The sequence below is a fragment of the Microtus ochrogaster genome, unplaced genomic scaffold, assembly GCF_000317375.1.
Source record: "Microtus ochrogaster isolate Prairie Vole_2 unplaced genomic scaffold, MicOch1.0 UNK31, whole genome shotgun sequence".
NCBI classification, from domain to species: domain Eukaryota; kingdom Metazoa; phylum Chordata; class Mammalia; order Rodentia; family Cricetidae; genus Microtus; species Microtus ochrogaster.
The window spans coordinates 1331890-1347354 of NW_004949129.1; the positions used below are offsets into that span (position 1 = coordinate 1331890).

A 15465-nucleotide genomic window follows, 5' to 3' on the forward strand; every position below is an offset into this window, starting at 1 on the left:
GGAGAGGAGAGGAGAGGAGAGGAGAGGAGAGGGGATGAGAGGGGAGGGGAGGGGAGGAGAGAAGAGAAGAGAAGAGAAGAGAAGAGGAGAGACTGTGGCCCCGGAGCAAAGAAAACAGCCACCCACATTCTCCAGCCTCAACCCCTAGGTCTCACATCTTTAAACGTGAGGCATCATTCAATGTCCATGTGAGTCACCCAGAAACAGGAAAAGGGCTATCTGGAGATTCGAATCATGAAGTTGGACCCTGTCTCTGCGGCCCCTCCTAAAGGTTCTATGTGAGCTGCTCCATCCAGCAGGTCCCAAATTGTGACCATGCTGCTTCCTTCTGGCAGCCAGGGCCGGAATGCAAGGCTGAGCAGGGGAAGGAGGTTGGAAAAACTTCTCAGCACATCAGAGCCACCTCTGAAATGTTCAGACTTGGCAGCTCAATGCAGGCCCAAGAGCAGAGCCCCTGCCAGCATTCCAGATGTTGGCAGGCCGACAGGAGGTTACATCTGGTTTGCCTCAGAACTTTTTTTTTTCCTGAGGAGTTAGCAGGTTCCTCCATACATGGCAACAGTCCCAGAGCTGCCTCTGGGTCAAATGGTATTTTTCTGCCTAGCCAAAGCTGGGGAGTTGGTTCTTGTTTTATTCTTTTGGTTTGCGAGACAAGGGAAGGGAAGGGACACCAGGCAAGGAGGGATCTAAACCATTTATATATAAACTGTTAAGATTCCATACCAGAATAAAACTGACTCACCAGGGATTGGAGATTTTGACGTTGCTAGTGTAGAAAAATTAAAGGACAGAAATAGGTAAAGCAGATAGATACAGCCCTCCTTCTGCAGATGTGACAGAAAGATAGTCCCAAGCCCCCCCTCCCCCCGGCCCTACATCAAGCTTGGGAGAGTCAGCTGAAGAGGATGGAGGGCAGTTCTGAGAGTCACATGACATAACCAGTCTGTTTATTCTCTCTGATTGGCTGTCTTTTCACAGTCAGAATGCCTTTGCACAGACTCTCTGGTTCTTTTTGGTAAACATGAGATGTTTTTAGGATCAGAGTTCAGGGATTAAAGAAGAATTTGAGGCAGGGATGGCGGGTGGGAGGGAGAGGCAACGATTCTACCCCCAAACTACAATCCCAGCCCCACTATCTCTTTTTCTTTTGTTTTGAGATGGGGTCACATATAGCCCAGAGAGGCCTCACTCAAACTTGCTGTGTAGCCAAGTCTGGCCTTGAATTCCCCCTTTTCCTACCTTCCCTGCCCAAGTATTGGGTTATCGGCAGGCGCCGCTACAATCTGGCTCCCGGCCCTGATGTTATTTTTCAGTTTTGTTTTAGGAGCTTTTAAAGAAAGGAGTTGTCTCAGCAGCTTGGAAGGGAGATATGATGAGCTTTGATATGATGGGAAGAGTCCAGAGAAAGATGGCCCGAGACTTGACAACACTTCCGCTTCCCAGTGTGGCACTTCTGTGAGTAGAAGCCAACAATGAGGAGCCCTTGGGGGCTTATCCATGGGTATTTGAGATGTTCACCATTAATGAGAGCAATTGAATAGCTTGTTGAAGCCTAGAACTACATGGGGCATAGAGTGAGCCATAGAGTGACATCATGCTGATGTCAGAATTAAATGGTCCCATGTCGTAGAGGGGCTTAACTGGACATAGCTGAGCATGGCTGTTTCCATGGCCTAGCCCAGTGACCCCTGGTTCAAATCTACACTTAGAGTAAAACCCACCATTTTAGGAGAGGAGCTTCTAATCGGTCTTGATAACACAGATTAAGTCCACATCCATCTACCACACAGAACCACAAATGTTTATGAACAACCACATGTCCAGGCACGTGCTTTTCCAGGTGTACACACCTCCGCCCACTCAAGTACTCTGACCCTACTCTGGCCAAAAACACAGACCAGGCCAGGACATACTAACACCCCAGTCTCTCTGGCCACGGTTTGTTGACTCTCCATTTAATCTGTAACTTTTCCTTGTCCGTCCATGCGTACCTGGAGAGTCCACCTTTAGGTACGGAGCTTGAGCAGGCTGGAAGATGGGGGGTAGTGCTGAGCCTCTCAAAAACATTAACTTGCTAGCACTGTTAGCTTCTAATGCCTTCTACCAAACGCCCAATACTCCTGAGCAGGAGCTGGAGGCAGACCCCTCCTCTTTTGGGGGCTTCAAAAAGCTTGTCTAGAAAGTGGAGCTGCCAAAACGGAGCAGGTCTCCTCCTCTAGCTCCTGCGTGGAGCATGCGGAGCTGGGCACACTGCCAGCCAGCCATGGCACAAGTCTTGCTCCTCGCTCCATAGCAGAGCAGGGCAAGGGGCAAGCCCCCAAGGAGAAGCTGTGTACAGCTCTGGCCCCAGTAGAGGCAAAAAGATCCTGCTGCCTAACTTCACCTCCATGATTTCTTCTCAGGACCAGCCCCTGACCCCTCCAAGTCACACAGGCTAAGAACTGAGTGGGTCCTGCCACCCAGACTGAGATGTGTCAGTCATGCTCTGGAGAGTCACCCGGCTGCCCACCAAAAATGCCTTTCTCTTCCTTCATCCCCTAGACCTGGGCTGAAGAATCGAAGACCGCCCATGACAGACCCCAGGTTTCTATGAGATTTTGATCAAGGGGTGCCTTTTACTGTTGTTTCCTGCTGCTGGCCTCTAAGGAGACAAGAGACCCTGCAAAAACGACCAAGCCTTCTCCACCCCCGTGACTCTCCCTCACCCTATGCTCTGCAAAGTCTCTTAGCCTCTTCAATCACACCCTCATCACCACTCCAAACTGACCTTACACTCTGTGTCAGACACCTCAAAACGACGAGGCATTTGACCGAGAGGGAAACTGAGGTAGAAAAGAGGAAGGGAGACTCGTCTTTGGCCGCTTTAAGCATCAATAATTTGGGCTTCATCGGTATTAAAGAAAAACACTAGGCAGCCATGTTCTTCCTCCCCTCTCCCCTAAAGCACAGGATGTTTGGGAAGGCCCAGTTTCCATGACATGACTAGATTCCCAGTACCAAAGTGGGACAATATTTGCTGTGTTGACTAAAAATTAACCCAGCCTGCCTGTTCCCTAACCCTGTCCCGGAGGGACCTAGAGCCTGGTTTAGGAACTCCCTGTCCTAAGCTTGACCTCCCCATTGAACATTCTCTTGAATTTCAAGAGTCGAGGGTCAATATCATGATATGAAATTGTAGACTTTATGATGCATGCACCTGACCCCATCTCTGGTAGCCTTGGTAGTGCTGATCCCCAACCTGTTAGAAAGGAGAACAGGGCAGGCTGGGACAATATGCCACTATAAAAAATAAAAAGGAGAGCTTGTGCCAAAGGACCACTTACTTAAATCATCTGCCGAAGCTCCGACCCAAGAGCAAAGAGCAGAAAGAATAGACTAACACCCTTCACCAAAGTATTTCAGGACATGGATCCCAAACCTGGAGACCACAAAGGACAATGGTCCATTGACGAAGTAAGGTGTGAGGTAGGGACTGAGCCTTGATCCATCTTTCACCAGAGACCCTGCATGGCCTTTGTACGGTTCTATGGGTACTCCTCCCATGATGCAAAGGTGCCAGGCCATGACAAGGAAGTACTAGGAAGCATTGGCCATAGCTTGCCAATCGAGTGTCTAATGTTAGCCAGGTGGTGGTGGTGCACACCTTTAACCCCGGCAGTGAGGAGGTAGAGACAGGCAGATCTCTGTGAGTTTGAGGCCAGCCTGGTCAGCAGAGAGAGTTCAAGGATAGCCAGGGTCCTTCTGGTTTCTGATCTTCCCTCTTCCGATAGCTGTATTCACGGTGTGGGCGGAAGAGAAGGTCAGGAAGTGGGAGAATTAGTGACTTGAGACACGAAGTCCCAAACAGACCATTTCCAGACTCCTCTAGAAGCCTCACGTCCACAGAATAATCAGAAACCGTGCCAGGAGTTCCGAATCCCCGAGGGGATCCGGTTTTCCTCCACAATGTAGGGATGCTTCTATTCAACCAGAAGAGAAGGCTCTTGTAGATCTCTTCTGGCTCGTGCTCAAGTTGGGAAGAGAGGAGACTACCAGCCACCCTCACCCGCTGCTAGATGCCCACTAAGCTGGTAGACAGCAAAGACTCGAAGTGGGCACCCTAAACATGCAGCCCTGTCTCTTGCTCTCACTGCCCCCAAGATCAAGGAATCACTCTCCCCCGGGACCCTCCTCCCCCTCCGGCAACGCTGGGTGCCAGGCTGGCATTTCTCCCAGACTGTTTCTGCTGACCCAACTCTCCTTGCTCAGGGGCAGGAAGGGCAGAGAGGCACCGCTGGGGTCCACCTCCTTCCTGTTTTCCCTGCATCCTGCTTCCCTCAGACTAATAAGTTGCTGAGGGTTGAGGAAGTGGACCGGTCTGGGACCCAGAGCAGGAAACTTGGGGCCGAAGTCCCAGCATCCGGACTGCAACAATGGAAGAGTGAGCAGCAGGAAAAGAGAGAAGCAGCAGACTGCGGCTCAGCGGCTCAGCGGCTCAGCGGCTCAGCGGCTCAGCGGCAGCAAGGCTGTCCCAGAAGGGACAATCACCAGAGTCGGGGATACAGACAGGCAGAACAGTCACCAAGAGAGACATCAAAAGAGCACCTGAGTCTGAGGTAAAAGAGAGAGGCCAGCAGAAAAGCAAACTAAAGCAGAGCGAGAGAAGGAAACCTATAGAACTCAGGAGAGCGAGAGGAAAGAGAACTCGGGATTGTTTGGTGAAACTAGAAGTTGGGCCACACAGCAGGAAATAACAAAAGAGCAAGAGAAGGATTCTTAGAAGAAACTGAGAAAGGCCCACTGAGAAATGAGAACAGGGAAAAGTAAATACAAGATCAGCGCAAGGAACATTCCGAAAACCGTCTACTTGTCCATCTGTCCCTCCTCTCCTCTCAGCCCATACAATCCCAAGATTTCTGCAGCTCTGGGCTGCCAGCCAGCACTTCCCTCCGGTCCCCTCAGATGACACCTGCCGGGAGGAAGGAACAAGAAACCTGGATGTGCCAGCCTGGCAGAAAGAGCCCTGCCTTCCACTGCTTCTGGGGCCTTCCGGGAAGCACAAATCTCATTCTTTACTATCGGAGTCCCTCGGATTTGTATGCCCCACTTCACCATAGGGTGACGATTGAAAAGTCTAGGCCCTGGTTCCTCACACCTTTGGGTGTCACCGGAAAATGGGTGTGGAGCAGGCCCTGGATCACGAACAGAAAGGGACCCCCCCAACACACTACACACACACACACACACACACACACACACACACACACACACACACCATCCTTATCGCAGTTTTCTGGCAAATGTAACCGAACCAGGTCATTTTACTTACCATAATCGCCTCAGGAGCCAGGCTTACCATTGAGACGGAGGCCCCGCTTCCCAAAGAAGGGAGGTTTGAGCTGAAGGGATGGTACCAGGTTCCCCTTGACCAGTGGCAACTGGCACTGGGATTCAGTGCCAGTTTTCAGGCTCTGCCACGTACCTCCCTTCTCCTCAACTCACTGGGAGCTTTTACGGGCCTCCCAGGCCAACCCGAATGGGAGCCAAGTGGCAAGGAAGAGGGCTCTTGGGAAAGGTGACAAAGGAATGGTAGGTATGCCTTACCAGAGGACTGCAGGCTTTCCTGGATGGCCTCGATCTCCGACAGCTCCGTGCACACGCCCTGCCCGTGCATCAGTGTGCGCAGGGGCTTCTCCACTCCCCGGGGCGGGTAGCAGCGCATACCTGAGCCACAGCGTGGGGTGTACACCCCGCAGGGCATCCCCAAGCCCAGGGCACAAGTGGCGCAACAACCGCAGCCAGGCTCCCGCACCAGCTCCTCGCAACCCACAGGGGGGCGGCAGCGCGCCAGTTTCTCCTCGGAGCAGGGGGGGCAGTGGATGGCTTCGTCGCCCAGGCTCGGCAGAGGCCCTGCGGCCAGCAGCAGGGCGGCCACGAGGCCGAAGGGCAGCATGGTGAGGAGGAAGATTGGTCACAGAAGGGGAGCGCGGACTCGCGAGCGGGCTGCAAGGGACCCGGAGGCAGCGCCCAGGGCGCTAAGTGGACCAGACCCTGAGGGCGTGGGGACTCGGGGCGGCCCCGGCAGGCAGGGACGGAGCTGGGGAAGTTAGCAAGCACGCTGGAGCGGAGCGAGCCTGGCCACCCAGGCGCTGCGCTGCATCCTCGGCCCGGCCCAGCAGGCGGCGGGGGCAGGGGGCTGAGCGGCTGCCCGGGACCGGCTCCCGGGACTTTATACCGGCCCCCTGGCCACACCCCCAGCGCCGTCCCTGAGGTGGGAGAGCAGAGGCGGGTGAGGGGGAACTGGAGCGGGAGAAGAGGCCGTTAGGGGGAGGGGGCGCTGGCCTGAGTCACAGCCACCGCTACAATATCTGAAAGTCCTTTGCTCTGCAGGAAAGAAAAAAAAAAAAAAACAGCGCAGTTTGGAAGCGGTGACCAGCGTGCAAAAGGCCTCTGAGCCTCTGAACTAGAGCCCTCGGGGGGTTGGGGGAGGCAGGGGGAGGAGAGGAGAAGGGGGTGCTGCTTGGTTCCCTTCCTCGACCTCGAAGGATTCCTTCCCAGACACCTAAGCAACCCTTGAGAACCTGACCTCTTAGCAGACTCAAGGTCCTTGCGTTCAGTCACCTTCCTTGGCCGGAGGCGGCCACCCTACCCCACTTCCTGGCACGTTCAGTCTCAAGCTCTGGAGACCACACTGTGTGAGGTGGGGCAAGCACTCTTATAAGGGGTTCAGGAGAGCTCCTGGCTTGAGGCGCCGACTTGCCCCTAGAATCTCTGCCGCTTGACCCCCCCCCCCCGCCCCAGGTTCCATTTGAGTCTTGCTGCACTCTGTTTCCAGAACTCCAGGACAAAGAGCCAAGCCTCTTCCTCTTTCTTAGATGTTTTCACCTCTACTGCCTCGTTTAAATTCTGGAAGGAGACTGACTGACAGTGGCCACGTACCAAGACGTACGTTGAACAACCCCAGGGGGCACCGCTCTTTGTACTCATTGTGTAATTGTATGGTTATTGTGACCATTTCCCAGTAGGTGGCAGTCAAAGATTTCCAGAAAGGGAAGCCTCTTAATTTTCCCGACGCCACTTCGCCCTGGGTGACATCCTATTGATAAGCGTACCTATTCCCTACCCCTCGCAGTAATCCTTCTGGAAATGGGAATAGATCTAGAAACCCACCTCCTACCTTCTTTCTCATTTCTCCCTACGCCTCTTTACCCTCCCCAACTTTTCTTTCTGTCTGTCCGGGCATCATCGGAGGCCGGGTGGATTTGGAGGGTAGATGGGATCGGGAGGGTCTTGCCTAAACATCTAAGGAAACCCAAACTAAAGTATAGCTCCTAGATCTCTTCTTGCTCTTTGTCCCTGGGCAAGGGTCTTTCAGCCGCGGGATTAGGCCACCTCCCACTTTCGGCAAAAGTAAAATGTTGGCGCGTTTGGAGGAAGAAAGGCGCCAAGAGCTGGACCTAGAGGACAGACCAAAAAGTTGCGAACTGACGGCACCTACTGGCAACCCTTAGGACTGCAGGAGGGCTGACGTGTTAGGGCCGGAGACGTGGACTCTCAGTCACATCTCAAGGATCAGGTTGAATCCCTCCTGTCCCATCTGCCTTGGAGAAAGGTAAACAGAACAGGTTCTTCAAGCTCCTGGGAGGAAGCCAGCGTTTTTCTAATTCAAAAACCAGTCCCTGCCCCCACTCTCTTCCTTAAATCCAGTCGGCCTCCTACTTAACGGATAAACTTGAAGTTTATTTCTAGCTAAAAGGAAGGCTGATTATCACCCCCCCTCTTCCACCTCTTGGAACCTTTGTGGGAATAAATGGACCAATAAGGACAGTTTTGAAGCCCAACTTGCTGTCCAGACAGCAAACCCAAGATGGGTAGAAACCCTGGGATGAAGCCAGCCTGGGATGAAGTACAGGTGCTGTGGAAGGTGGGCATTCTGTACAGGTTTCTAGATGACACCGATGCCCCCACTCTGTCTCAACCCGAGCGACTGCCCCCAACCCATCCTCTGGTGCCCTCCCTGTCACTGCCTAGACTCTTTTCCCAGGAAGCCAGCGACCAAGAACTGCTGTCCACATATGGCGTGTTCACGAAGCACCTGTTGCGCCAGGACTTTGTGCTTCATCTTGAGAATAAAGAGATGACCAAAACCACTCTGCCTCAAGGAGAGAGAAGATGAGTGTGCAGTGGAAATAAGTTTTCTAAGACATGCACAGGTGCCCTGGGGGATATTTATAGGGGACATATGGGGACCCAGGGGCACGAGCAATCAGTTCTATCTCTGGGGCATGAGAAGTGTTCACTGAAGAGGTGACCTGAGACTACGCCTTCTGTGCTCAAGACTAAAATAAAACTGGCATTGGCATGGTCAGACTAGATTATCAATCCAGAATTGTCACTTGGATCTCACTAGGGACCCTGAAGCTCTTTGAACTTTTGGGGCTTGTCTAGCAAAAGGGACTCTGCAATAAGAGCCCCTTGAGGGAAAGGCCTGGAATGAAATGGACACCATGAATTTAGTGCCTTCCTAGACCTCCCCTGCTAGGAACTCATTCCAGATAGCAGGAGCTCTCCTGATGACAGGACTGTGTCCTCGCTCCCGCCACACACACTGAACTGGAGACTCTCAGGGTGGAATGTGGTCAGGGAGTAGGGAGAAGGGGAAGAGTCAGAACCAGGGCCCCTGAGTGTAAGCTGTAGCAGAGCCCATTAACGTTATACGATCCTGGATCCGACACTTAACATCTTTTGAAAAATGATTTATTGGCCTAAAAAGAAAGACAGAAAGGAAAGGAAGGAAGAAAGAAAGAACGAAAGAAAGAAAGAAAAACTGCCAGCCAGGAGTGGCACACGACTTGGGAGACAGAGGCAGGCAGATCTCTCAGTTCAAGGCCAACCTGGTCTACAGAGTGAGTTCCAGGACAGCCTGGGCTACACAAAGAAACCCTATCTCTAAAAAATAAAAAATATAAAAGTTATTGGTTTTTATTTATTTATTCATTCATTCATTCATTCATTCATTCATTTTGAGGTGGGATCTCATGTAGCCTTTGCTAGCCTGGAAGTCATTACATAGACCATGCTAGCCTTAAACTCATAGAGCTTAAACTCCACCTACCTCTGCCTCTTGAGTGCTAGCACTGAAGGCATGTGCCCCCAAGCCCAGGTATTTTTTATTAATTATGTATGAGTATATGTGTAATGGTAAAAATAAAATACACCATTCCCCGAGGGGCAGCAGCAGGCAGTGGAATATGAGGGGCAGCGGGTCCCAGGCAGGGAGCTGTGCAGAGGGTGAGAGACAGAGAAAGATAGGCATACCAAGCAGAGTGAGGTTGGATACGTATTTAGTGGGTTATGGAAGGAAAGAGGAAAGGGAAGAGGGAGGGAGAAGGGGGAAGAAGAGAGAGAAAGAGAAGCAGAGTGGGGGGGCAGGAGAGAAGGGAAGGGGAAGGAAGATCCACTTGCCTCTGCAGATGGTGGGGATGGGGAGCAGGGCTTGTCTCTTAAAGGGACAGGACAGACCATTAGTGTGTGTGTGTCTGTGTGTGTGTGTGTGCAGGTACCCACAAAGGCAGAGGCCAGAGGTGTCAGATATCTTAGAGCTGGAGTTACTGGTGTCATAAGCCACCTGAGAACTGGTTCTGGGACCTGAACTGGAGTTCCCTGGAAGCTGAGCCATCTCTTTCCAGGTCCTCACTTAACATTTAAATGGGGTAATTTTCATCTCTGAAGAAATGAAGGAAGGGGGAGGGGTGAACAGAGGGGCAAAATACTGGGGCTCAGCCACAGAGAATGGTTAGAAGAAAACATGATTGTCCATGCCGGCTACTCCCAGCACCGAGGATAGGCCAGCCTGGGCTATACAGTACGACTCCGACCATGACCACTCTCAAGAAAGAAGCCTGAATTCCAGCAGAGCTAATGGCACAGACCCTCGTTGCTATTTCTCTCCCAACTGACTGTTGCCTCCTTGTGGACTTGGAGGCTCCATAATGAACCTTGAGCCTCTGGGAAGCAAAATGCAATCCTATTTCTAACTCAATCCTGCTGTCCTGTTATCTTTCCTGGGCCAGAGCCTGCACACCCTTGTCAGTCCCTGCTTCCAGAGAGTGCAGAGAAGACACTCCACCTGGAGCACAGAACTGAGAAGACACTCCCCCTGGAGCACAGAGCTGAGAAGACACTCCCCCTGGAGCACAGCCGAAGAGACTCCTCCACCACCTTTCAATCCCTCCCGCCCCCTTCTCACTGGCTTGTTGATAGAAGGTCTCATCAGCCGCCTTACTGGGACAATCCCAGACTTCTGCTGACCTTAGAGAAAACACTCCTTTGAGAACAGATGCGGGGGAGAGGGGGGAATCTCAATTCCAATAAGGACAGAGTTCTAGCTGGCTACAGTGGCGCACGCCTTAAATTCCAGCACTTGGGAGACAGAGACAGGAGATTCTTTGTGAGTTTGAAGCCAGCCTGGTCTATATAGTGAGTTCCAGGATACCAGGGCAACATAGTGAGACCCTGTCTCAAAAAAAAAAAAAAAAAAAAAAAAAAAAAAAATTCTGTTCTCTTTCTCAAGGAACACCCAATCTGATAAACTTGCCCTAGGGGGCATCTTGTCTGATGGAGTGGGCAAGATATATAATTATGAGAATTAGCCTGTAACTATCACAGACCGTGTCACAAAAGCTTCACGGAGGAGGAAAAGTGAGGCACAAAGGGATTATGTAACTTACTTAAAGTCACACAGCAAGTATAGGGACAAAGATGTGAAGCTAAAGCTGTCTTGCTCCCATCTGCACAATTAACTGCTATACTCCACCGCTGCCTCAATCAACTGTCAGAAACACTCTATGGGAACATCAAAGGCAGGTGGCTATGACACAGGGTTCAAGCTAAGCATGCAGGTCAGGTAGCAGTGGCATTGATACGAGACTATGCTCCAGGCCTCCTTAGATCTTTGCTTTCCAGCTGACTCCTAACTGTCCTGTACTTTACTGTGCCTACACTAACCCCTTCACATCCGCGGACATCTAAGTGATAGGGCATCCCCATAGCTACCCCACACGTGGGCCAAGCAATAGCATATCAGGACAGCCTTCTTCCTGCCCACTAGGACTCCATGCTCGCTGAGGGTTAATCAGGAGAGCCAGGGTCGTCAGAGAGGCCCCACAATACAAAGAGAACTCTTGTCCAGCCATTCTCTAGAGCCTTGGCTCTTCCCTCAGGGCAGGCAGAGGCTCCAGGTGGGGAAGGAAGTGGGAAGAGGGAAGTCCATATGATATGTACTTGGGCTGGCTAACATCCTGTTTCCTAGCCCCAGACCAGGCTGCTCTGTGACCACTTCCCTTGCCCTGCTTCAGTTTCCCCTTTGTACAGTGGGCTGGGAGAATCCACGGAACCATCAAGCCCTGTCCGTCTCTGGCAATCTTGGAAGATTAGAATTTTGGGGGGGGGGGTGTTTGTTTTGTTTTTCGAGACAGGGTTTCTCCGTGTAGCTCTGGCTATTCTGGAACTCGCTCTATACAGGGCTGGCCTAGAACTCAGAGATCCACCTGCCTCTGCCCTCCTTGCTGCTGAGATTAAAGGCATGTACCATTACCACCACCTGGCAGAATTCTAGAGTTCTCCAAAGCACCCTTCTGATGTGGTTCCAACCCTTCAGAGTCTGCATTGCCTCCAGGCCAATAGGCACCAATAAATCTCTTCCTCACTAGCTGAAGCCTGTATAGAAGACGAGCCAACTGAATGAACAGTGTTGGACTTCATGAGAACTCTGTCACACAGAGAAATGATAAGGCTCACCCACACAGGTAGCACATGACCCAACAATGTCTGTGCATAATATATCGACTTCCTGTGCACACTCCTGCCTCTGTGCTGGGCCTGTCACCACAGGCTCAGGTCTCAAGGCAGGGATGGGAGGGAGAGAGGGAAGTGCAACCTAGAAGATTCTACACGGAGACTCTAAGCAGACAGAGCCACAGGCTACTGTAGAGAAGGCACTTGTCTTGTCTTCCCTGATACCCGTCTTGTCAACAGAAGGGCAGCCACTTGCCAGAAAGGTCAGAAGCCCAGAAATAAAGTGGAAAGCCCGCTCTTTCTCCTCCATACACTAGAGGGCTTCCAGAGCCTACCTCCTACCTCCCAACTCCAGGGAACAAAGGGCTACCTACCCACTAAAGAAACTCTACCAAGAGAGAACCCCAAAGGGGCTCCTAGTTTAGAGATTCTATAAAGGGTCTTTTGACTCAGCAAACCCTAAAGAAGGTTGAGATGCAGAAAGACCCCCAACAACACCTGCTTATATACATCCATATATTCTTTTTTTTTTTAAGTTTTATTTATTATCTATACAGTGTTCTGCCTGCATGTTTCCTTTCAGGCCAGAAGAGGGCACCAGATCCCATTATGGGTGCTTGTGAACCACGTGGTTGCTGGGAATTGAACTCAGGACCTCTGGAAGAACAAGTCAGTGCTTTTAACTGCTGAGCCACCTCTCCAGCCCCACACCCATATTTCCTTATCCCATATCTGTGTCTTCTCTTTCCCACCAGTACTAGGAGTTTGCACATAGCCTTCTGCTTACTTGCAGACCTCCTCCATGGAGCCCAGTCCGTGGCAAGAGCTGCATATCCACCAAAGTGAGAAAGCTCTAAATACCGAAAATACCAGGCTGTAGAGTAAAGGGGCTCTCACATTGTCAGTCAAAAGACAAATGTGTACAGCTACCTGGAAGCAACCCATAATTCCACACCCAGATGCCCACTCCCAATACAAATGTGTGTATTGTTTAAAAAAAAAAAAGTGTTCAAGTGTGTTCATGAGACACTGTTTAACATAGTCACCATCGGCACAGGAGAGATGGCTCAGGGGTTAAGAGCAGCCAGTGCTGCTCTTCCCAGGGTCCTGGTTTCAGTCTCTAGTCCCCATAGAGTAGCTCAAAACTGTTAGCAACTCCAGTTCTAGGGGGTCTGACATCCTCTTTTGGCTTCCAGGGAACTAGGCACACACGTGGTACACAGACATACATGTAGGCACTGGGCAGTGGTGGCGCACACCTTTAATCCCAGCACTAGGGAAGCAGAGACGGGCAGATCTCTGTGAGTTTGAGGACAGTTTGGATGAAAGAGTGAGTCCCACGACAGGCTCCAAAGCTACAGAGAAACCCTGTCTGAAAAGAAAAACAAAACAAACAAACACACAAAAAACATACATGTAAGCAAAACACTCACACACTTTTGTGGGGGCAGGGGTGCTTGAGACAGGATTCCTCCATAGGTACCCTGCTCACTAAGCCATCTCCCCAACCCCTAAACTTCATTTCCAAAAACAAGACTAATGAGGCGGCGGCTCCACTCATGAAGATGTTTGCTGCCAAGCATAAGGACCTGAGTTCAATACCCAAAACACCCACCTGGGGGAAAGAAGAGAACAGACGCCTGAAAGTTGTCCTCTGACATCCAACACACACACACACACACACACACACACACACACACCAAACAAACAAATAAATAAAGTGTTTTGGAAAATTAAATCTTCAAGACAGTGTTTCTCTGTGCAGCTCTGGCTGTCCTGGAACTCTGTAGACCAGGCTGGCCTTGAACTCACAGAGATCCACCTGCCTCTGCCTCCCAAGTGCTGGTATTAAAGGCATGTGCCACCACCGCTCAGGAGTAGTGCTGACTTTTAAGTCAGACTACCTGGGCTATATTCCTGTCAACAGAGTCCAGATGTTGGCCTGTTCCTCAGCGTCCTCATCTTTCATAAGAAGTGAACGTTACATAGAGTCGCTATGATGATTAAGTTTAAAAAAAAAGATTCTCTATAAATGCTCAAAATGGTACCCAACACGTAGTGAGTGTCCAGTAAGTATTATGAACCATGACCGGCCAAGTGAGTCTGAAGCCAAATTGCCTACAGTGATTCCTGGATTTGCTGGGAACCAGCTCTGAGATCTGGCAAAGTGAACTCTCTCTTTCTCCTCAAATGCCCTCAGTTGTAACTGAAGGATAACGTCAGCCCCGCCTGAGAGAACTGGGCAAACTGCAGCGATGATGCTCACTTAACACTATGTCTGGCAGGGTTGGTGTCAGTACATTAGCCTCTGCGGTCATTAGTTACCATGGTAACCCTATAAACGGTGATATAGAGTTCCATGCACTTAAAAGATTGGCCTAAGGTCATATGCAACTAAATGTGATTTAAACCTAGTTGTGAGACAACCCAACCTTCAACACATGCCTGCATATGCACGCATGCGCGCGCACACACACACACATAGACACACACACACACACACACAGAGGTACCACAGCCTTGGGTTTTCCTCAAACTCTTCCCATCACTGGGCAATGCTGTTAGCACTGAGTCCCTGTCCCTCTAGCTGCAGTGGCCAAGGTCTCTGTGCTCAAGGCTGTTGTGTCTTTCCCATGACCCAGCTGTGGAGCCAACCTGACGGTTCCGGTTGTATCCTCAGTCAGGGTGCTGAGGATACAGCCCCGGAACTAAATTTTAACTCTCGGGGGGAAGCCCCAGGACCTTCCCATCTTCTCATTCCAGGAATCTCTTCTGCTACGGTCTTGTCCTTGGCCAAGAAAGAATACTCTGAAAAATGACTGACTGGTGGGGACTGGAGAGTTAAGGACAGAGGGGCAGGACTATGTGGCCCCAGAAACGAGACCTGAATCCCCTAATCACATAGCCCCCATCTTCACTGATGAAGCCTGGCCTCACTCCTTCAGCCTGTCGTGTCTCAATATCCAGAGACTTGATATTTGGGGATAGCAACTCTCCTGATCTGTGCAGTTAGATTCTTATCCTACCTAGTTATGATATGTAAGAGCATCAGAAAACCGGGCCATACGCTAGACAGAACCCAGTAGACCAACAATGGAGAAGATCTCTGTTCCTGGATTTGTACGCTGCAGCTGTGAGATTGAGAGCCCCAGCTTCCTGCTGTCAGAGCCGAGGGTTCCAAGCCTAGCTCTGTCTTTAGCAGCTGTGCACTGTGAGCTTCCCTCTTCAGTATGACTGACCTCAGCTTTGACATCTGTGATTCTGACCCCTGATTCACTCTGTAAGACTGCTGAGAAGGACCAGGTGGGAGCTGGAGACGCGACTCAGCATTAAGAACACCGCCACTCTTGCAGAGGGCCCAGGTTTGATTCCCAGCACCCATATGATGGCTCACAGCAGCTTGTAACTCCAGTCCCAGAGAATCCAACATCCTCTTCTAGTCTCCTCGGGCACTGCACACACATGGTACATATTCACACATGCTGGCAAATATTCATGAACATAAAAATAGTTAAATTTTCACCAGGCAGTGGTGGCATGTGCCTTTAATCCCAGCACTTCAGAGTCAGAGCCAGGTGGATCTCTGTGAGTTTGAGGCCAGCCTGATCTACAGAGTGAGTTCCAGGACAGCCAGAACGAAATAATGAGACCTTGTCTCAAAAAACTGAAAGAGGAGGGGGAGGGAGGGAG

At 51.0% G+C, this 15465-nt stretch overlaps 1 protein-coding gene across 1 annotated transcript in view; it reads right to left on the reverse strand.

Moving 5' to 3' along the window:
* Positions 1-6201, reverse strand: part of Igfbp4 (insulin like growth factor binding protein 4) — an 11933-nt gene extending 5732 nt beyond the window's left edge. The window contains exon 1 of the mRNA XM_005368254.3: positions 5584-6201. Within this exon, the coding sequence (XP_005368311.1) occupies positions 5584-5932 (349 nt within the window). The 5' untranslated portion in view covers positions 5933-6201. The remainder of the gene's footprint in view (positions 1-5583) is intronic.
* Between the last annotated feature and the right edge of the window lie 9264 nt (positions 6202-15465).